Source organism: Populus nigra, chromosome 4 (genome assembly GCF_951802175.1).
Source record: "Populus nigra chromosome 4, ddPopNigr1.1, whole genome shotgun sequence".
NCBI lineage: Eukaryota > Viridiplantae > Streptophyta > Magnoliopsida > Malpighiales > Salicaceae > Populus > Populus nigra.
The window spans coordinates 23,313,320-23,334,794 of record NC_084855.1 but is presented as its reverse complement, the minus strand read 5'-3'; the positions used below and the strand labels follow the sequence as shown (position 1 = coordinate 23,334,794).

At 32.5% G+C, this 21,475-nt stretch overlaps 3 protein-coding genes across 5 annotated transcripts; 1 reads left to right on the top strand and 2 right to left on the bottom strand.

Annotated features, from left to right (window-relative positions):
- Window positions 1-4,373: 4,373 nt before the first annotated feature.
- Window positions 4,374-6,645, bottom strand: LOC133690637 (probable serine/threonine-protein kinase PBL26). Its single transcript, XM_062110873.1, has 5 exons — window positions 6,116-6,645; window positions 5,730-5,944; window positions 5,445-5,634; window positions 4,975-5,366; window positions 4,374-4,858 (listed from the first exon to the last, which is right to left on the bottom strand). Exons 1-5 carry the CDS (start codon window positions 6,243-6,245, stop codon window positions 4,511-4,513), a joined length of 1,275 nt encoding a protein of 424 aa, XP_061966857.1. The 5' UTR covers window positions 6,246-6,645; the 3' UTR covers window positions 4,374-4,510.
- A 3,899-nt stretch (window positions 6,646-10,544) lies between these two features.
- LOC133692911 (basic blue protein-like) lies at window positions 10,545-11,289 on the top strand. The gene is made up of 2 exons (XM_062114085.1): window positions 10,545-10,766; window positions 10,866-11,289. The coding sequence occupies exons 1-2, from the start codon at window positions 10,577-10,579 to the stop codon at window positions 11,066-11,068; spliced, it is 393 nt and encodes a 130-aa protein (XP_061970069.1). The 5' UTR covers window positions 10,545-10,576; the 3' UTR covers window positions 11,069-11,289.
- A 635-nt stretch (window positions 11,290-11,924) lies between these two features.
- Window positions 11,925-21,107, bottom strand: LOC133690986 (uncharacterized). 3 transcript variants are annotated; one of them, XM_062111273.1, is made up of 15 exons: window positions 20,977-21,107; window positions 20,426-20,557; window positions 19,116-19,183; window positions 18,739-18,832; window positions 18,113-18,262; window positions 17,545-17,645; window positions 16,587-16,700; window positions 15,812-16,035; window positions 14,912-14,970; window positions 14,642-14,827; window positions 14,431-14,554; window positions 14,149-14,195; window positions 12,959-13,104; window positions 12,664-12,828; window positions 11,925-12,536 (listed from the first exon to the last, which is right to left on the bottom strand). In XM_062111273.1, the coding sequence occupies exons 3-15, from the start codon at window positions 19,152-19,154 to the stop codon at window positions 12,237-12,239; spliced, it is 1,749 nt and encodes a 582-aa protein (XP_061967257.1). In that variant the 5' UTR covers window positions 19,155-19,183; window positions 20,426-20,557; window positions 20,977-21,107; the 3' UTR covers window positions 11,925-12,236. The 3 variants fall into 3 exon arrangements, with proteins under 3 accessions (XP_061967257.1, XP_061967258.1, XP_061967259.1); XM_062111274.1 differs by having other exon boundaries at window positions 19,116-19,179; XM_062111275.1 differs by lacking the exon at window positions 18,113-18,262.
- Window positions 21,108-21,475: the final 368 nt, after the last annotated feature.

The following is a 21,475-nucleotide window of genomic DNA, read 5'->3' as shown; positions in this document are numbered from 1 at the left end:
AGGTACAATTTGAATATTTTCAACTCTGTTTTTTAGAGAGTTCAAAACAAAATCAGGTTGGGTGAAAATTTTTTGTGCTAGTATATTAGTCTGAGCGCAGTGTAAATGATATTTTTACCATACATCTTGAAACCTTGCGATCTATTTGTCTACTTTTAGGTAAAAACAATTATTAAAATAAAGACAATCTCAGTCTCTCAATATATATATATATATATATATATATTATAAAAATATATATTAAAAATAAAAATATACATTAACAATAATTCTATATAAATAAAAATAAATTATGTGGGTTATTTTCAAACTTTTCAAATATTAAATGATAAAATAAAAAAAAAACTAAAAACAATTATAGGATCATATTCAGTCAATAAGTGAACTTGTCAAACCTATGAATCGGGTAATTTAAGTAAGCACACCAAACTTGTAAATCGAGTTATGGATTCCATGAGATTATAATTTGTTTTTTTTTTCAAATATTATTTTTTATTTAATTAAATAATAACAAAAATATACAACCACAAAATCAAATACCAACATAATACTGAGATGTTAAAAAATAATTGAAAAATAAAAAAAAGTTAAACTCGTTAGATTTACGAATCATGTCAACCAGCCAAACCAATGAACATGTTCATTGATTTTATAAAATTTAATAATATAATTTTTCTCTCGAACTTTTTTTTTTACAATATAATAAAAGAAATACATGAAAAAAGTCAAGTTTAATAAAAAAAAGAGAGAAAAAAAACATACCAACAAACCGATTATGGCTATGTAGTTTTTTTTAAAACAAAAACAAAATTGAAAAAACTGAGAGACAAATATAAATTAAGATACTTAATATCGCATTACAGGTCATTTAATTGGTTGTGTTTAATGATTTTGTTAATTAAAATCAATTTAAAATAGAAATCGACACTATATAAGATTTATTGAATAAAATAAAAAGAAAAAAAATACCATGCAAAGCTACATATATTAAAAATATTATAAGAAATAAATAATTTTTATTTCTAAAAATATATTTAATATATAAGAAATATATAAAAATTATAATTGAATCATACTAATCTCTTAAAAAATTAAACATATCCAATATAATAAAAAATTATCACTATTTTAAAAAAGATAAATAAGAAAAAAAATCATAGAGAAGTGAAATACAAACTAAAAATTATTTTTTAAATATAAAAAAGTTATAAATTAAAAAAAAATCAAAACTAAAAAAAAAAGAAATGAATAAGGCCAGCCTAACCCGAGCCATCTTGGTAGACATGTAATATGAAAATTATGGGGCGACCTAGTCCGAACTAACATGACAAAGTTGTGTTTTAGGCCATGATATCAAGAAAATTCGATAGAAAAAGAAACTCAAGAAAACCACAAAACCATTTAAAAAAACAATATTGAATGACGATATTGAAAAAGAAAATAAAAAAAACGGATGTTAACCTTTTACCTGGGTCATCAGACTTGAAGCACTATACATGACATAATCATGAATCCTAATCCCTGGAAAATGAAAATTTGAAGCATGAAATCGAAAAAAAAAAATTACAAACAAAAACTCCAAAATTAAAAAAATAAAGGTTAAATTTGAAATAAAGAATAAATTAAAGGGCAACATTAAATTTTCATTTTGAGTTCTAAACTGAAAAGAACAAAAACATTAAGAAAAAGAAAACAAAAACCAAAAAAATAAGGATATAAATTAAAAAAAAAACAATACACTATCCACTTATATTGAAGATTGAAATTAAAAACATTTAACTTTTATAAAAAGGTTAATGAAAAAAAGAAATCATAAGAATAATAATTAAATTGAAAACACCTGAAAAAAAAAATTGAACAATATAATTTTTCAACGCATTTTTTTACATTAAAAAATCATAAATGTAAATTGAAAAATTTATGCATGCATCCAATTAAATAAATCATAAACTATTGTATAAAAAAATAAAATAAAAGTCATTAATGATAAATAAAATTATAAGTGGAAAAATTGAGAGACAAATCAAGATATTTAATATCGCAACACGAGTTATTTAGCTAGTTGTGTTTAATAAATTTGTTTATTAAAATTAATTTTTAATAGAGATCAACACACATATGAAATTTATTTAATAAAATTAAAAAATATATTATATAAGGCTGCAAATATTCAAACAATTATATAAAAAAACAATTAAATCTAAATAAAATACATTAAAAAAATTACAGATGAGTCATACTAATTTCTTAACAAATTAAATACATCCAATATAATTAAAAATAATTGCTATTTAACGATCTAGGTGGTGACCTGGTGGTAAGAGTTTGAGACCAAGATGTTTGCTCCCTCTGTGGTCTTAGGTTCGAGCCATGTTGTTGCTCATATGATGGTCACTGGAGGCTTACATGGTCGTTAACTTCAGAGCCCGTGGGATTAGTCGAGGTGCGCGCAAGCTGGCCCGGACACTCACGTTAAACTAAAAAAAATAAAAAATAATTGTTATTTTAAAAAAATCTAAATAAGAAAAAAACAATTTTAGAGAAGGGGTATTAATTAAAATATTAATTTATTTTTTTTAAAATACATATAAAAAAAATATTAATTAAAATTTTTTTTTTTAAAAATAAGGCCAAACCATGCTTCTGACCCAAATAGAAAGGGCATGTGCGCAGACCTGTATTATTTTTAGTTAAAGAGGCGGACAACATGCTTTGTTTTTAAAATGATGACATTTCGTTAAGGCTAAACCATGCTTCTGACCCAAATAGAAAGGGCCTGTGCGCATGCTTGTATTGTTTTTAGTTGAAAAGGCGAACAACATGCTTTGTTTTTAAAATGATGACATTTCGTCTAAGATCCTAGAAACCGACCTTTATGGTGGCTAGAAAAACAGGATCCATGGTTTTTTCCTTTCAAAAATCCATTTTAACCCGTTGTTAACCAAACACAATAAGTAAACACTCTAGTAAACCTGTTAACCAAACCATAGCCTTCAAAAAAGCAAAAAACCTGCCTAAAACCTGAAATAAAAAATCTTCCCGAGCTTCGATATGTTTTTAGGTGTTTTCAAGGTAAAAAAAACATCCAATCTTAACTTCTCTCATTATATGAAATATTTTGACATAAAAATTATACATTCTAATAGTTTAAATTTTTTTCAACAACAACTTTCTATCTCTAAGCCAGAATCCAGCGACCCTTTCCTCTCATCCACCCAAAAAAAAAGAAAAAAAAAAAAGTTTGATATGAGAATGTATTTTTTGAAAATTATAAAGATCTAATAACCTAATTGCTTTAAAAGATAGAAGATAAAAATAAAAATTTCAAACAAATTTCATACCTACCATCAATTTCACCGGTTTTTGTTCACTTTAGTTAATTTTTTTTTTAATTCAACCCTTACTCCTAAAAAATATGCAATTAAACTCTAATTTAGGCTCATAAAAACTTAATTATACAAAAAGAAAAACGGTTTAAGAATAAAAATTTTTCACTGCTCCAATCCAAATATTAAAAAGGATAAATAATAATTTAATAAACCACTAGTGAAAATACACACGTTTTAGCTTAATTGTTAATGAGCCTTTACAAGCACATGATTACATGCGGAAGGAGCTCCTTGTGTTTTCTGGTGTTGGTTAAGAAGCTCTTCCCTTCATTCACTAACTAGGAAGAGTAATTAAGACAATTTCAGTCGTGTTTCCATGTTCTAACTGAGCATTTCTCTCTAAAGGGCTGTTGTGTATCAACGGCGTAATGCCAACCGGAATATCTATATATTTTACCAGCAACTTGATGAATCAGTAGAATATCAAGACTCAGTTTTCTCTTAAACAAGAGTTCCTCTCTATACACCAGATCCCCTTACTTGATCGAGTGTATATTGTCTTTACCAAGATTTCTTTCCTTAATTAACACTGTTAATTCCATCTTTGAATCTCTTACATCAAAATCAAAATAAGTCAGCAACAGATGCGGGCAGAAGGCTTGCACTATTATTTGATGAATTTTCGTCTTTTATTCCCGTGTTTCTGGACAAAGACCACCAGAGACCTATACTATTCCCCAGGACGAAATTCAAGCCTGAGGTTGAAGAGAGTAGAAAAATGCAATAGACGTGTTAATAAAGTATAAGGATCATTCAATGATTAAATTGAACAATCACATCTCCTTGTATTGTCTCACAAGGGTGACATTATTATGCTTGCTCTGGAGATGGAGTGCAGTAACATGATGATGCATATTCTTGTATTGCATAACAGACAACAAGGTAGTTTAGTTACTGTCCTAAGATAAAAGAGATGGAAATGGCGAGGACATATCTCTGTGTACTTTATGTCAATCAAAGATGTTTCCATCTTTATCGGTAATTGTTCTTTCTGTCCCGAGACACTAATCAAACACAAACGAAAGAATAAAAGAATTGATGTCTTCCGAGTGAGAGTGAGAGAGAGGGGCATGAAGGAAAACAACCATATTGATTCATACAAAATCTAAACGGAAGAAAATCTACGACGCCGTAGCCCTTGGACTCTGCGACGCCATACGCCTTGAATTTGATCCCCATTCTATGGCTTCGTCCACAGCTAGTTGACGTTCTTTTGCACTGTCAAGGGTTTCCGTGGTTGGCGGGGAAGGAAAAGAAGCAGCTGGTTCTGCTCCTCCTTCTAGACCATCTCCAAGCAAACCAAGAGCAGAGACCACATCACTGATCAATGGACGAACCAATGGTTCCTCCTGGAGACACATGGCTGCAACTGCAACTGCTTGATTTAAGCCTCTAACAGGAAAATCACCCTGTAGAAGTGGATCGGCTAGTTCTGGGTATCTCCTTGGTTCCTTGAATACTGGTTGTGCCTGTGACAACGTTTTAGAAGCGAACATGTTGGCACACTTGACCCCCTTTCGAGATTATATGTTTAAGTTACTAGACTGACAGATTAAGAAGAGGAAAGGAGAGTGAGATTAGTTACCCAAGCAACTAGATTTTGCTCATTGTTTTGTCTTGTCGTGTCAATGACTCTCTTTCCAGTGATTAACTCCAGAAAAACGACTCCAAAACTGTACACATCTGACTTGACTGTAAGTTGCCCAGTTCTTTGATACTCTGGTGCACAATAACCGTATGTTCCCATCACCCTTGAAGATACGTGTAACTTTTCCCCAACAGGTCCAAGCTTTGCTAGCCCGAAATCAGAGAGTTTGGCATTAAAGAATTTGTCCAGCAAGATGTTTGATGATTTCAAATCACGATATATAACTGGGGGATTGGCCTTATCGTGCAAGTATTCTAAACCTTTTGCAGCTCCTAATGCTATTTTCATTCTTGAGAACCAATCTAATGGCTTTTGCTCAGGTGTAAGATCTGAAAATTGTACATATCCAAATAGTTATAGCATTCTGTGATGCAGAAAGAAACATGAACAAAAACTAGCTAGTGTACCTAGTAGATGGTCTTCAAGAGATCCCTTCGGCATGTACTCATACACCAGAAGTCTTTGATCCCCGTCTGCGCAGTATCCGACGAGATTTACTAGATTCTGATGGTGCAATAGACTCAACATTAACACCTCAACAAGAAACTCTCTGTTCCCTTGCAAACCATTCCTATCAAGTTGCTTCACAGCCACAACCTGGATAAAATAAAATGTCCCTCGAATCACTATTTATATTTGAAGCTAGCTAGAGAGTGTGCTGAGCTGACATCAATGGAAAAAAAACAACATACCTGGCCACCTTTGTCAAGTTTTCCCTTGTAAACTCTACCAAATCCACCTTCACCAATTAGACATTCCCGTCGGAAATTCTTCGTAGCCATGGCCAGCTCACGGAAAGTGAAGGTTTGTGCTGCAATGACATTACTGCTACCGTTGGCAGCTTCTTTATGATCACGAGCATCCTTGTTGTCATTAGATTCAGGTGGGGGTCTTGGCTTGCAATTCTCTGCTCAAGATATTAGAATTAGAGCTTTCAAAGGTCTATCTAATTGATTAATTCTTTCCAAAAGATAATTGATTTCATTGAACATGACATGATCATGCACTCGTCCTAAAATCCCATGATGTTTCAATATATATATAACGCATGTAGAGAGAGGTGTCCAAAAGAACCTACCCGGTTGTGGTGCAATATTATTGTGATCGTTCCGAGGAGGATAGGCAGGTGGCTGAGCTGATCTTCTTGAACCATTTCTCCTCCTATCTACATTATTCTCATTAGATGAAAAACAACAAAAGCAACCCATGTTTCAAAGCCAAATATGTCCTAAATTTATCAGCTTGAGCTCCAAGAAATATTTATGGTGGGCAATCACGTCGTCTCAAACTCTAAAGATATCAAAATTTTTTAATGGAGATAATCCTCACAAGAAATGATCATAATCCATAAGACTCGATCGATCAAGAAACCAAATTAACACCAAATTCTCAAAGAATACAATTAATTAACGCTGTTGTTTGATACACAAGATATCGAACATCATGGTATTTCAAGGATGTTGGGTGGTTAAAAACTCCAAACTTGATTAACTAAACCTAGGTTGCAACAACCTAAAATTTAACGATAAGAAAAATTTACCAAAGATAAAGGAAAATCCAAAGAGACAAGCCAGGCAATAGAAAATGACTTGGTTTTTTTTGGTGCCTCCGAGGAAAATGGATAGACAAGTACTGAATGATAGGTTTTGAAAGGTTTTTGTCCGTGCGTGGAGGGGAATGAGCTGGCCTGTGACGATTCTAGAAACCGTTGAAGTGGGATAGTTGTAAATTCTCTGGTTATGAAACCCGGCTTGGTTTGATGGGTTGCCCATCAACCCAAGGTTTTAATTGAACCGAGTTTTTTTCTAAACCATTTATATAGTTGATTTGGTGACTTAATTTGTAACCCAGTTCATCCAGTCAACCTTTTATTTTTGCCTAAAATAATGTTATTTATGTGTTTTTTTTTTAAAAAATTTGTCATGCATCCAACCTGTAACCTCTGCCTAGCTAGGATGAATGGACCATGCATATCAGGTTTTATATAATAGTGAATTGAATTTAAATAAGAAAACAAATTTATAGACAAAGGAGGCTAACTAGATAGATACTAGATTATTTTTGTCGGTGGAATTATTATTTTTTTGGACGAAAAAATATCTAGATGTTATTAATGTTTTTTTTTTATAAAATTTTTTAACTATTAACCTGATGTAACCTTGTCAACTCAGCAAATCCAAAGATAATTTTGATGACGAATAAAAATATAATTTGATTATAAAATTTTAAAACATTAAAATAACAATATATTAGATTGACTTAGATCAACTTGGGTTAACTTGCTAAATCTTCTTCACAGGTCATAAGACTTTGATAACCCTATAAAAATAATTTTTTTAAACCCAATTCAATATCAATCCAATGTTGATAGATGAATCGAAAACAAAATTCAACTTAAAAAATTAAGTCAACTCAGGTTAATTTGTCGAACATGAGTCATGAGATCATAATAATCCCATAAAAAACAGATCAAAATAAATTATGAAACTCAATTCCCAATCAACATAATATTAAAAGATGAAATTAAAAAAATCAATTAAAAAAAGATATAAAAAACCACTTGATTCAACTGTTCAAACTCGTGATTCGGGTCATGATACTGAGATAACATCATAGAATGTAAATTAAAACAAATAATGAAGTTTAATTCTCAATCAACAATCCAAAATTAAAGGATGAAATTGAAAATAAATTCAACTAAAAAAATAAAAAAAACCTGAGTCAAACGGCCTAACCCATGATTCGGATCATAAAATCATGATAATCTCATAAAAAACTAATATAATTTTTTTAATGAAGTTTATTTTTCAACCAACCGACTAACCTGTAAAACTCGCGATCCATGACATAAGATTATAATAATTTCATAGAAAATAAATCAATAAATTATGAAATCTAATATCCTATAAATCTAATATTAAAAGATAATATAAAAAAAACAAGTTTAAAATTAAAAAAATATATAAAAAAAACGTTAGCATTTCAGTGATGGCAACCAACGCAGAGTTAGGCACACACATTATTATTAACAATTATTAACATATACTGAAATTATTTGCATTTCACTGTTAACATTATTATTATTATTATTATTATTATTATTATTATTATGTGTGTGCCTAACTGTGCGGTGGCTGCCATCAGGCCATTTTAAACAAACCTTTGAGACATTAGCTGGCCATGGCCAGGCGATTCCCTGAGGAAAAAACAAAGAAGGGATCCCCATGCTCATGAATTGGCATGGCCTGCCCCGGTCTCCTTGTGTATTCGACGTGCATTGAACTATGTAGAGCATGATTACAAGAAGGGTCAATATTAATTATAATAAAATTGAAATGATAACTATAATATAGTTTTGGAGTGAATTTTTAACATTTTAAAATAAAAACAGAAAATATACAAGAATATATGCTCTTGATATAAACTCTTGGGCTCGAGATAGTAACCAAACACTATTTTAATCTCGATATCGTAAAAATCAATTTTACAACTATCAAAAACAAGGTTTTCAATATGATATTGTGAACTCAAATATGAATAATACTATGCAAATATAGGGCACAAGCAACATGATGCAAATTCTATGCTTTCTCATCGCTTCTTATATATGCTAAATGCAAGGATTTTTTTATTTTTTTTATTTTGTCTTGAGAAGAGATTCTCTTCCATCCATTTCCTTCTTCGGTTAGCATGTGAAGACACAGGAAGAAAAGGACGTTGTTGTAATTGGAATCTTGAGATTGTACTTAGTGATTGCAAAATTAAAATACTATGCTACTCCTGTCCTTGCCTTGCACTCATGCAATTTCAACCCACATTTATATAACAAAATAAATATTGCCTTAAAAAGGACAAGTATAGAAGGGATAAAAAATGTTAGGTAGGATGAATAAAAACAAAAATATAAAAATAAATATATTCTTAAAACAGTTTTGAAATGAATTTTTTTATTTTTTTAAAATAAAAAGATAAAATAGATAATATTTATATTTCAACTATTTCCGTATGTTTTGTCTCGAAAGAGTAACTAAATGCAATTTTATAAATAAAAATTTTGAAAATATTTAGCTAAGAAAGAGTGGAGGTAACCCATTGATTTTTCCAAATTCCTTTTCACTTGAGGGATGGGATCAAGAGAGCATGTGAAGGATGGTTTTGTTCATGAAGATATGAGTTATTATGAATGCCAAACACTCCCTTCATTCCTTAATGCATTACTTTCCAAATATAAGTAATAATTATATATTTTCACTTACTTTTCCTCGCTACTTTTTACCATTTTCAAAGTTTATTAATATAAATATAATTTTGGAAAAACAGAATAATATTTATAAAAAAATCGTAGAAAAATTCGAAGATTTTTTCATTTTAAAATAATAGAATCTGAACACAAATGAACTAAATTAGAAAAGAAACCACTTATATTTTCCCTGAACTTGCTATCATGCATATAGACTACCATTATAAATCTAAATTCAAAAATATATTTGTTAATATACAGTGATAAAGAAGAAATTACTTTACTTTTCCTCGTAGTTTTCTTGCTCTCTTTTTGCCATTGTTGTTGTGTTGCTTTGTCATTTGAAAAATAAAAAATAATAAATAAAATTTAATGGGTAACAAAAATACACTAATTTAGAGAACTAAATAAAAATCATAAGTGGTTTATTTACCCAAACTTCCTCGACTATATATGTCTTCACATGATGACATCGACCCACAAGCTATTAAAGAAATGGGGAAAGGTTCACGGGCGGGCATTTGATACCCAAAAACTGACCTTTCTTGCCTTTATGCAGCGTACAGCGGAAGAACAAAGTTTGAGTTTTTTAAGCCCTAATGTTACTTGTAATCATAAAGTATAGAGATAATTTTGTTTTTGGAGATTCTGACATTCAATCATTTATAAAATTAATATGAAAAATAACATACAAACTAGCTAGTTAAATCAACCTAATTAATTAAAATCAAATTAATTAAATATTTTAAAGCATATCTAGAAAAAAACAAAGATAACTAAAAAAAAAAAAAAATCCCTGGTTCAATTTAGGAATGTTTCTAATCTTGACTACCAAGATTTTACCCTTTTAAAGAGAATATAGTTAATAAAAATTAATTTTTATTATTATTGTTTTTTTTTTTTGTCAAAATTTACCAACGATAGGTGTGTCTTATATCTTGTTTGTTTTTGAGTTTTAAAAATATTTTAAAAAAAATTAAAATTTTTTATTTTTTTTCTTTACTACAAATTAATATTTGTTTTAGTATTTTAGATCATTTTGATATGTTGAAGTTAAAAATAATTTTTTTAAAATAAAAATATTATTATTTTAATATATTTATAAATAAAAAACACTTTAAAAAATAAACAACACGTACTTTCCAACAACCTAATCCAATTGATTTTAAAAAAAAAAACATAACATAATCAACAGTTCCTGTCTACAAAACTCTCTATAAAAATAACTCAAGCATGCACTTCAGGATTCACATAAAAATAACTCTTTCAAGAATCAATTAATTCTTGCTAATTGCTGAAATGGCTCGCCAGGGAAGATGCAGTGCGATCGGCGTAGTTCTGGCTAGTACTCTTCTTGTCATTCTATCACTCCAATTCAAGATCGCCATCGCCAAGGCAGCTACTTTCACCGTCGGTGACACCTCGGGCTGGACTTTCAACATCCAGAGTTGGACAGATGGGAAAAAGTTCAAGGCCGGCGACAGCCTGAGTAAAATGCTGAGAACCACCACATAATTATAATTATTTGTCTTCTATAATTGTTATGGTAACTATATTAACTTCAGTGCTGTGTTTTCTTGATGAACAGTTTTCAACTACGATCCTTCATTGCATGATGTGGCCACTGTAGATGTCGATGGCTACGATGGCTGCACAGTTTCTCCGAGCTCCAGCACTTACACAAGTGGAAAAGATACGATCAAGCTGAAGGAGGGACAAAACTATTTTATATGCAGTCTCCCCAGTCACTGTGACTGGGGGTTGAAAATTGCAGTCAATGCTTCCGCCTAGATAGAAATTGAATGTTGATGAATAAAAATATCATGGTGGCTTTCAGCTCATTGCAGCGCCGCCCCCTGTTCTTCATCTGAATCTTGAACGTGTAATTTGAGGTGAATTGAGTTGTGACTTTATGATGTGAAGATACTTTGATGAACATTTGTAGACGGATCAGAAGGGAAAATAACACATAATACCACCATCACTACATGGAAGCATGTTTTGAATAGTAACAGTAATTTGCAGGTTGCAGCAATGTTAACACAAATTGATAAATACCTTACTTGTAAAAACTGGCCTGGGTCGGAGAGGGCAAAACCACGTCATATTTATCATTTTTTAAGAAAAATTCAACCTGTTAAAGGTTAGATTTTGATCAGATCATTTCAGACTGATCAAATCAGCTGGTTAATCTGGTTTTTTAACCGACCAATCAATTTTTTTTCTTTCAAGCTAGACCAATTTAAGTTTAAAATCGGCTAGGTTTTAGGTTGACTTGTTGAGCTAATCCGGGTTTTTTTACAATGATTAATAAGATAAAAGCTTGTTGGTCTTGAACTGGATAATTAACCTGCGTGATCAAAAGCTTTTGCTAGCTTTCCAATCTCAATTCTCAATCACAAATTTCCACACAAAAACTGTCCAATTATTTCACATCCTCAATTTTACTACCATGGTCGACCTCCAAGTAGCCTGGTAAACTCCACTAGTGAGTTTGGCAGAGGATTCCGGGTCAACTCGTAACAGTAGCTTTCAACCCTCTCATATCACAATGTCAAACCAAGCTGCATCAAGCTTAACGAATCGACATCAACATTCCATTTGAAACATTAGGGTTTGACTAGAAACGATTTCAATTCTACAAGTGTTCACCAAATCCCATCTTTCTTTCTTTCTTTTCTTTCTATTTATGACCTGTTCTTCTCAGTACAACAATCAGATTGTGAACTTTGAATTCCTATCTATTGATTTTCCTTTTACATTTGAATTTATGACAAAAACACAACGACACAAGGACATGCCCTGCAATGGAGGATCCCTGCTAAGTGTTAATTTAATTTTTCCTCTTGCCCTCAGGAGGGTCTTGCTGTATGCATGAACGCAAGCTTTTGAGTGACAAAAGTCGAACCTTCCAAAATTTGTGACAAGGATATTCGCGTTTTCACAGCAGCAATCATGTCTAGAGAGATACATTGACTTCAATGGCAGAGTCTGTTAAGATGATATCTTTTGAATTATCAGCTTTTGGGTGATCCAGGGTATCCAAATTTATCCTCAAATGCAAGGGTTTCACAAAGATGAGGTCTCTCAAATTACAGTTCGATTTTAACAAGAGCTGAATGCATGAATCTTTTTCCAGTCCTTCACCTCTTCCAGGGTTCAAAATATCAGCTATCCTCGCGGCATGTTTCTGCTGTCCACCCTCTTCCAGATCAAGATGCCTTCTTAGTTTTAGATACAGTGCCGCATGTATAATAAGCTGTTATTGCAGATAAAATAAAGATATTAGTACTAATTTGAAACAATAAGTCAGCACAAAAAAAAAAAAATTAGAATGAAGGACATGTCGAAAGCAAGCGATCAAGCAAAGGACAAACCAAATATACCTCACTTGTCCCGGGACTAGTGTTGACTGCGCAATCAATATGGAGTCTCTCATCCTCGTAATTGACATCAGAGGTTGCACTATCCTCTTCAGTAGCCACCTCTAATCCAGGAGTTGAAAATGCCAGATTATCCAATTCATCATACCACTGTTGGGAAACACCAGCCTGAATACACCAAAAACTACTGAGGGACTGGAAGTAGAGGACTACTGCGCCAAAGGATCAAAAGCAAAAGCAAGATATGGAAGGTAAGGCAAGAAGAAGAAAACAAAAAAAAGGCTCTGCAACTAGGAACCTTCTCTGAGGATCCCACTACATCTTCTGCTCCTAAGATGACTGTAGCAGACCCTCTTGCCTGGCGCCATATACATCCTTCTTGTAATGGTTCAACAAGCTCGGTATCCATAGGGATGTCTATATTTAACCTTATGTCAACCCTTCCTGTTACATAAACCAGAAAACAAGCCATGGCAGATTATTTCGTGGTTTGTGGCATGAATATATAAAGGCACCAACTAGGGATGTAAATCAGTATAGCTCGCATGCAAGCAGCCTGCCTGCATGGTTTCCCTATCTTTATATGTTTGCGTGAGAACAACATAGCTGCCTAAACACAGCAGAGTTTTTTCGAAAAAAAGAAAAAGAAAAAACAAAACGAGTCTTCTTGTGATTGAAATATTTGTGGAATGGCAAACACAAAAGTGGCTCAGCTTCTTTGGATTTCAAAGCAAGCAAAGACATGTTTCATTTTTTAGGAGTGCAGAAGTATGCTGAAACAAAAATCAAACTGCCTACATCTTTGTTCCACCAAGATCATGATAAGTCAGTGGCTGAAAATTGAAACCTGAACCTTGCAAGCAGAAATTTATTTGATTTTCAAGTAAAATCAAGGTTGTGTCAAAGTGTGCACGTCATCCACAGAGCAGCTGTGGTTATATTATGTGTAATGCATTTCATTAGAAAATGTAGAAACAGTTCAACTATCATTTGTATTTTTAGTGTTAAGTTCAAGTTAAGTATTTTTAGTGTTGACGTATGACATGGAAAGCCAAGATGCCACATCATTTGAGAACTTTTATTCAAAACCAAATTCCTGAAGGAGATGTAGCGTGCACGGAAGCAAAATGAAACCTAGGGCAGTAGATACTCCAACTAAATTTTAGTCATGGAAAACTTTATTAACCCAAGATACGCTTATAAATGAACATATCTGGCAAAAGATCCTTGCAGCGCACATTGGAGATGGATGATAAAAGGGAAATTAAGATGGCTAAGCCAACAGAGGACCCTTGGTTTGGATAAGTGATGGTTTGACAGGAGGGAAGAGGGGAAGAGGAAGACCTAAAATAGCACAGATGGAAATGGTATCGAAGGATCTAAAATCTCTTGATATCGAGGTGGATATGTTTTATTATAGTGATGAATGGTGCAAAAGATTATTTCACATCATAAACACAGAAATTAATCAAACTAAACAGCAAATACCTGGTAACAAGCTGACGTGCTCAATATGATCGGCCGATGCTCCAGCACTAATCAGCCAAAAACATGGGCAAAAGAGGGGGGAAATATCAGTGGGGTGAAACAGGTCTACATGCAACTGGCATGTTAGCCAAAAAGGAACAAATATCACAGCATAAAAAATTGAAAGGAAATTCTCTTCAGCAAACTCACTGTCTTAAGGCAAGTGAAGTCACCATTTTTTAAGAAGAATTCAATTTGAATTCAGAAAGAAGCTACCTTGCAGAATACAGTACTCATACTCACACAGAATAAACTCTCTCCACAGGGAATGATAGCCAGAAAGGTAATCCAAGAATCCCAAAATTTGATAACTGGAAGTTCGAACAGGCACCGGATTCTCTACTTATTTTAAGAACTCTATGTGCAACTTCAAGAGATTAAGAGAGAAATGAGTAATAAACCAAAACCACAGCAGATGAACATCAAGATGAAGAAAATACAGAATTTGCTCTACCTGTGTCACACAAGACAATGTCATTCTCAAAGGTTGTTAAGTTTGATACGAGAGTAGCATATGGAAATTCCTTCAGTGAACAGTTGACATCAGTCTGCTGTTTCAAGTAATCAATTGGTAGCTGTTTCAAAAGGGATACTTTCCCTGTGATCAACTGTCCACAAGTCTCCAAAATGTTGGGAAATCCTTTACAGAATTTTGATAAGCAAATATTAGACATGAACATTAGAGTATTATGAAAAAATTAAAAAATCTAGAAAAACAACAAACCTTTGATGCATTCTTTCATCTCTCCTGACACTAAATCTATGACCCACAGAGCTTCAAAGCTGAAAATACAAACAAAACTTCATGATAGACTAGTTTACTTAAACAGAATCAAAATGATCATCCAACAAAAACTAAAGCTTCATATTTCTATTTAAGCAAAAATCAAACAGATAGAACCAACTTATAAAGTTGTGAATATTGTTCCCTGCAACGGTGAACCCTGAAACCTTCTAAAATTAGTTTCTATCAAGCACTAAAGTTTGGGATGGAAGTATGTGCTCTTTGGTTTGATGTGGTGCATCGACGGAGTACAATAAATAGATATGCTTTTGAAGACAATAAGATTCCAACTTGTAGAAATATTTTGCCCTCACCCCTCTGATCTGGCTAATGCATGAACTGTGGAGAGGGAATAACAAGGAAAGTGAGGCAACTTCCAAAAGCCCTAAAAGGGAAACCGAATAGTGCAGAGAGAGATCCAAGCAAACATTTATAATAATAGGGGTTTGCTTTGTTTCTCACTTCTTTTAGGACCTTTTTGACTGTTTTTCCTTAACCATGACACCTTGCATGTTCCCCCATAATGGTTTGTAAGCATCACACAGTCCCCTTGTAATTGGTCATTGCTTGTTTTGCTCAAATTAATTAGAAAACTTCACCACTTAGTTTCACATGTTTGGCTGAAAGAAAAATTTTGCATGGGCAAACAGAAGCATATTCCAAGGAACTACCAGTACATATCAGAGACACATTCCAAAGAAAAGCTTGCAGGAAAAAAAAAAGGCAAAACAAAATTTAAAGCAGACGGGGCAAATAAACCGAAAACGAAAGCAAAATTTTGAAAGAGGCATTTGTTGCTTATTATTAACAAGTAACCATAAGACAAACACCCTTCCTTACCTACGGCTGATGATTAAGAAAGTATTATCCACGGACTTCAACAGGTGCCAAGGGAACACCAGAGGCTGTGAATCAAATTCTTCAGATTTTGCATCAACATTAATTCTAGAACCCAGCTTATCCATAATCCAGGTCCAAATACTATTATTTTTCTTACTGAAGCTTTTTGGATAAACTGTCTCTAAAACCCGACTCTCCAGATCAGCTCTCCTGATGGCATGGTTCTTAACAGATAAGAACCAATTCAATTAAATAATAAGTGAAAAATCTAAAAATAACATAATTATATGTCAAACACTTTCTTGATAACATGTTGACAAATTTCGAGTCCGTTTATTTTGCGTAAAATATTTTATAGGAAAATGTTTAATAGATTTTCCCATGTTTGTTTCCAGAAAATATTTTCTAGTGTTTGTTCACATAAAATATTTTATAGAAAAACTAGTCAATTAGTTCGAATAGTAACTCATTTACAATATCATCCAATTATTTCAACCACCATCTAAATCTCACCACCACCACCACATCCTCTTTCACCACCACCACCACCACTAACAAATATTTTACATGGAAAACATTTTACAGGAATATATTTCTCAAGCCAAACATTGAAAAATATTTTAAGCAAAATAAAGGGGACCCTTAACGAGAAGTTATTATCTTTTCAAACCATGTTGATATTGAAATTCAATATTTAATTTAAACACCTATCCTGAAGGGCACATCAAACTTCACCATAGGATAAATCATGTTTCAAAAGCTTCTGAGTGCATACTTCTGAATCTACAATATACAGGCAATCCTCCTCATCATCATAAAAGGAAGCTGCAGGACGTGCTAGCTTGGCAGACTCAAATTCTCCATCCTCAAATCCTGGGCCAGAACCAATCTGGTGTATGAAAAATGTAAGTCTAAATTCAAGCTTTATCTTTACATTCATTTGAGCTTTTTACAAATCATAATGCAACTACAAAATAAGGATAAACAGGGTGCATTAGAGAAAGATGTGCAAGAAAATCACTAAAACTCTTGAGGTGATATCTTTTGAGTTCTGCAATGCCCAAATATCTACTGATGAAACTATTAAACCTTATCACTTGCATGACAGACACAGAAATGGGTTGAGTTATATATTGCCAGGTTTGGAAACCCTTGGGGATGGCTGATGAATATTATAATTTCCAACCAGTGAATAAATTCAAGTAGAATATCAGTCTTCAATCAACAAGATTTGTCAATCAATCAATATCAGTAATCAATAAAAATATGTAAAATGGAAACCTCGAGCATTGTAGAGCTTCCATTTTGCCAGTTAGACAGTTTTCCTCCTAGTAGATTTATGCCAGGTGTATCTTTTACAAGATATTCTTGCCATGTGTGCTCTAATTTTTCCCTCGTCCAAACAGATCAAAATTAGATTTATGTAAATCCATTAACAGTTTTTTTTTTTTTTGGTGGGGGGGGGGGGGGGTGTTGGTTTAGCAAAGTCTTATAACCATGAAAATATTTCACGATCTATTTGTTGCTATTTATTTTTACTTGAACTAAATGAAAATTCATGCTATAGGCTTTAGATTCAGATCCATATTGAATATATTTTATAAGTGTAAGACAACACAAGAAAGGAAAACAAGGGAAATGGATCAAATATCAGGTTAACCTATTTCAAGATCCCTTAGGTTATTTCACATTGCATCTATTTTTAACTCATTTGATGTAACAGTTATACATACCGAATCCAGAATCTTTCCATTGCCATCAGATACAATAATGCGATGATGATTGCTGTCAGAAAGGAACAGGCGGTTGCCACTTTCATCCGCAGAAACACATCCTATAGAAAAACAACATCAATTTTTAGAAAACAATAGTTTATTTTACAAAATCACTTTGACCTTTTTAATTTGCAAACAACTCAACAAATTATCATCTAAATTGTCTTATTATTCAGAATTAGCACCCTCTTGATTTGAACAAGTTTAATGGAGCAAATGACAAACATCACTTCTGTTATTTAAACATGTAAAATGTTTCTTGCATCTGAATGTAGTAGATTCCATGTCTTCCAACTTATAGCACTAATCTCATAAGCATCACTCCACTTAGCCCTCAATATTTAATCACTAATTTCATAAGGTCAAAGGGCACACACTTTGCTATTTGGGTCTTAAATCTAATAGATTTTCACCTTTTCCTACTTTGATATATATATATATAAGGGTACCTGAGTTATTAGATATATGGACACCATAATTAGAAATTGTGCTGAGGAAACAGAAACCATGCTAAGAAATGCTAAACCTGGGAAAAAAAGAAGTAGGTTCTGGAGAGGAGAGCACATGTAAGGTTCTTTGATAACTTCAGCTTGTTTTGCCCAGGTGGTTTTCAATTTGGGCCTAGAAATCCCTTTGTCAAAGTTCATGTTTTCTTGCACATTTAACTCCTCAATAACTACAAAAAAGAGCATCAAGTAAGTAAATTAACAATCAATTTACTTCTGAAAGCACTTGTGTATAAAAATGAACCACATATACATGTGTTTTTATATCAAACTGTGAAAAGAATATATCACAGCAAGGAATGAAGAAAGAAGAGGAAACGGTTAAAGAAGTCAAAACTTCCAACAACAACACCACACTTAACTTCCATTGAAAAATACTCCCTGCAACAACAAAAGACAAATCCAAATCCCTTAACATGCACTTCTCATTTGTCATCTTTTTATTCCTAAACCTCATCAGCCATTCACATTTTCTTACCAATTAAATTAAAATCTATAAATATCTATTCGTATAAAAAAAATTACGCATCTGAAGTGCAGCAGTAACTCTTGGCAGTCAAACAAAATCAGCAACTAAATAAAAATACTTGATCGCAACCATCACCAACAGATTTAAATGATTTCATGCTAGAGATTATTTACATACCATTTCTTTTACCACCGGAGACGTGAAAATCATTTGATAACCAACGCACCAATCCGGCATGCTCATGCCGCATTAAGCTGGAAACATTTCGTAACTGCCGAAACCACAAAAAATAAAAGTAAAAAATTATATATCATAAATTAATTAAAAACAGAAAAATCAGAAGGAAAATTCGAGTTTTCCACAAAATAAATACAGAAAATAAAAACTGAATCCTAAATTAAAAATCGAAAAAAAATTAAGAGAAAGGGAGGATGCATGCAATAAATTTTACACAAAAAAATAATCCAGAAATTCAATTTACTATTATTATTTAAAAATATAAAACATGAAACATTAAGCAAATTATAATAAAGAGATCTGATAAGAATAAATACCTTTTTTGAATGCTTAATTAGATGAGAAGCATACGCCATGACTGCTGCTTCTGCTTCTGGTTGGCTAACTTCAATTGACCAATCAATCAGTCAACTTCTTCAAAGCTCGAAAAGTTTAGGAAAATCATATGTTGATTTTTTAGGTTTTTTTTATGTTTTGTTCAGTTTGGGATGGATGGCATGGCTGGCAGAATAGAAATCACACTTGACTTTTTTTGTTTTTGAATTTCTTTTTTTTTTAATTTGTTGTAATAACAAATGAGTCATTTTTGTATATCAAAATGTATATATTAGCCCCTCAAATATTGAAACTGATTGAAAGGTTGTTTGAGCAGCGTTGATCATCCTCGATTTAAAGAGATGCCTAGGGATGACATTGGGTACCTAAGGGTCAAGTTTTGGAACTATCAATACCTGAACCCAAAACCACTATCTATACACAACCCAGAACCCGAAAGGTAGGGGTTTTGGATATCCAAACTCAACCTGATCAGTTTTGGTATCCATTTGGGTACCCATAGCCTGACCCAATACAAAAGTCTGCTTATGGCTCTTTTTTTTTTTTTTTTTTGATACAGATCCACTGATCACTTTGATGCACGGAACTGGGAATTAAAGTAGAGAAAAAAAGGAATGAATGGAACCTGAATAAAATTGCATGAAAGGATTAGGAAAAGAATCATCTAGCTTTGCCCTAAAGCCTTCCTAGAATGGACTAATGTTTTGGTTTTACTATCCCTCACTCCACATGTACTCTTCGCTACTCTACTTTATATGTTGGGTACATTTTAAATCTTCTACCTCCATAAAAAGAAACAAGCAAAGAAAGATGGCATGTCTCAATGTGCATCACTGCATTTACCGCTGCTGCTGATTCTACTTGTGATTTCATCAGGTAAATGCTTTCTAAATCTTTACCATTTTTACTTTTTATTTTGTTAATTAGTTAGTTAACTCTATTAATTAATTAGTTAACCAATAATATCATGTTATTATAAAAGAACAATACAAGCATAGCAAACATTCAAAGCACGGATGAAACACGATCAGCAGAAGCTAAGGCTGATTAAAAGAAAAACAAGATGACGAGCAACTGCAATCATTGATTATGAACAAACCATTATTCCTGGTCAAGTATAACAGTCATGGCTTCAAAAAGCTCCTGACATTGTCTCAAGGAGAGGAAGAAAGAGGAAGGTTACATGGGAGAAGTTGAATGACGATACTACCAATTTAAATTTAAATATGCAACAATAAAAGTTTAGCAAATCAACTAACAGAATTCATAGAATACGTGTATGAATTCTCACAGTTGAATTCTTGAAGAGAAGGAGATGCAACGGGACTTGTTAAGAAGTCTCGGGACTCCTTCGCTAGCTTATTTGTGATTCAAGCCTTTGAAAATTGATTTTCTGCCAGCAGCCACGTCGAATAGCCTTAAACTGGATATCAAAACAGAGGAAGAAACACTTATCAAGAAACTATTTTTTTTATATCAATCACCTGAAACAAAGCATAATGGATATCAAAAACCCACTCTAACAAACATTTCATCGAACATATCCTCTACATAATCCACTAAACAATAAGTTAGCGTACCCATTTCACTATTGACACCATATATGAATCTAACAATACATTCCACAAAGTGTTTCCATAAACAAACTACAAATCTAAGTTCAGAGGAATTAGGGAATGAAAATTCCAAATTAGAGAAGGAAAATAAAGAGCCAAACGCATCGTAGTTTTGGGTAATTGAAATAAGAATTCATTTTATTGTCAAATAGGCAATCGCAAGCACACAAAAACAAATGCAAAAAGGGCAGAGAAACAAAGCTAAGAGAAGAGATTAGTTTCCAACCTGGCTGGAAAGAATGCAGGTGCTACAATGGACTTTCCCTCTCGATTTCAAAAATCGAGACGAGAGAGTAAGAGACGGTCTGACAGCCGGCTGAAGAGTGAGAAGGGCGAAGGAGAAACCCTAAGCTTTCTATATATAATCTGTGGCATAAATGTAATTGTCTCAAACTTTAAAGATATTACTAAATTTTAGGTCAGGTACCGGAATTAACGTGGACGGGAATAATATTTTTATTATTTTATCCTTTAAAAAATTCATAAGTTAATATTTTAAAAGGTTTTGTTTTTTTTTGGATTTTCATATAAAATGCCAAAAAATTAACTCTTATATTATATCTTTATAATAAAGGATATTTTTATCTTTTTATTTTGGAAGGACGGTTTAAACACCTAATTACCCTTGAAGTCCAAATTCTTGTACCTTCAGTCTAAGGGTATTTTCTTTACTGCGCTGTTGATTTGTTGTGATTGTTGGGTTTAAATTGAGATAATTTAATATT